General features: G+C 66.4%; 1 protein-coding gene across 1 annotated transcript in view; it reads right to left on the bottom strand.

The window, feature by feature from the left end:
* The window catches only part of GBA (glucosidase, beta, acid), a gene marked incomplete at its 5' end in the record, with an annotated part of 1,756 nt that overhangs the window by 802 nt on the left and 609 nt on the right, over positions 1-345 (bottom strand). Inside the window, 2 exon segments of the mRNA XM_010017397.1 lie at positions 2-67; positions 146-339. Coding sequence (XP_010015699.1) covers positions 2-67; positions 146-339 — 260 coding nt within the window.

Genomic DNA, 345 nt, shown 5'->3' with positions numbered 1-345 from the left:
GGAAGTCTAGGGACCAGGGGATGCCGATGCCGCTGATGTAGTTGGCGGCCACGGGGTCTTTGAGGACCTGGCAGGAGAAGAGAGTCGCCAGCGCCCAGGGCTGGGAGAGCCACGTGGGGCCAGGACAGCAGCTGTGGGGACTCACCACCTCGGCCCAGTAGGGCAGCATCACCCTCTGGTCATCCAGGATGATGAGCTGGACGTCACGGTGGGAGCTGTTGGCCAGCGCGGGGCCCAGGTCCCGTGCAATGAAGTCCCGCTGGTGCTCGGGGGAGAAGCCCAGGCACTGGAAGGGGTAGAAGATGATCTCTCCAGCCGGGGGCGCGTTGCCCGCCGTCCCTGTCT

This window comes from Nestor notabilis, unplaced genomic scaffold (genome assembly GCF_000696875.1).
Source record: "Nestor notabilis isolate BGI_N333 unplaced genomic scaffold, ASM69687v1 scaffold22046, whole genome shotgun sequence".
In the NCBI taxonomy this organism is placed as follows: domain Eukaryota; kingdom Metazoa; phylum Chordata; class Aves; order Psittaciformes; family Psittacidae; genus Nestor; species Nestor notabilis.
Note: the sequence above shows the minus strand (reverse complement) of the source record. Positions and strands in the feature narration are given on the sequence as shown.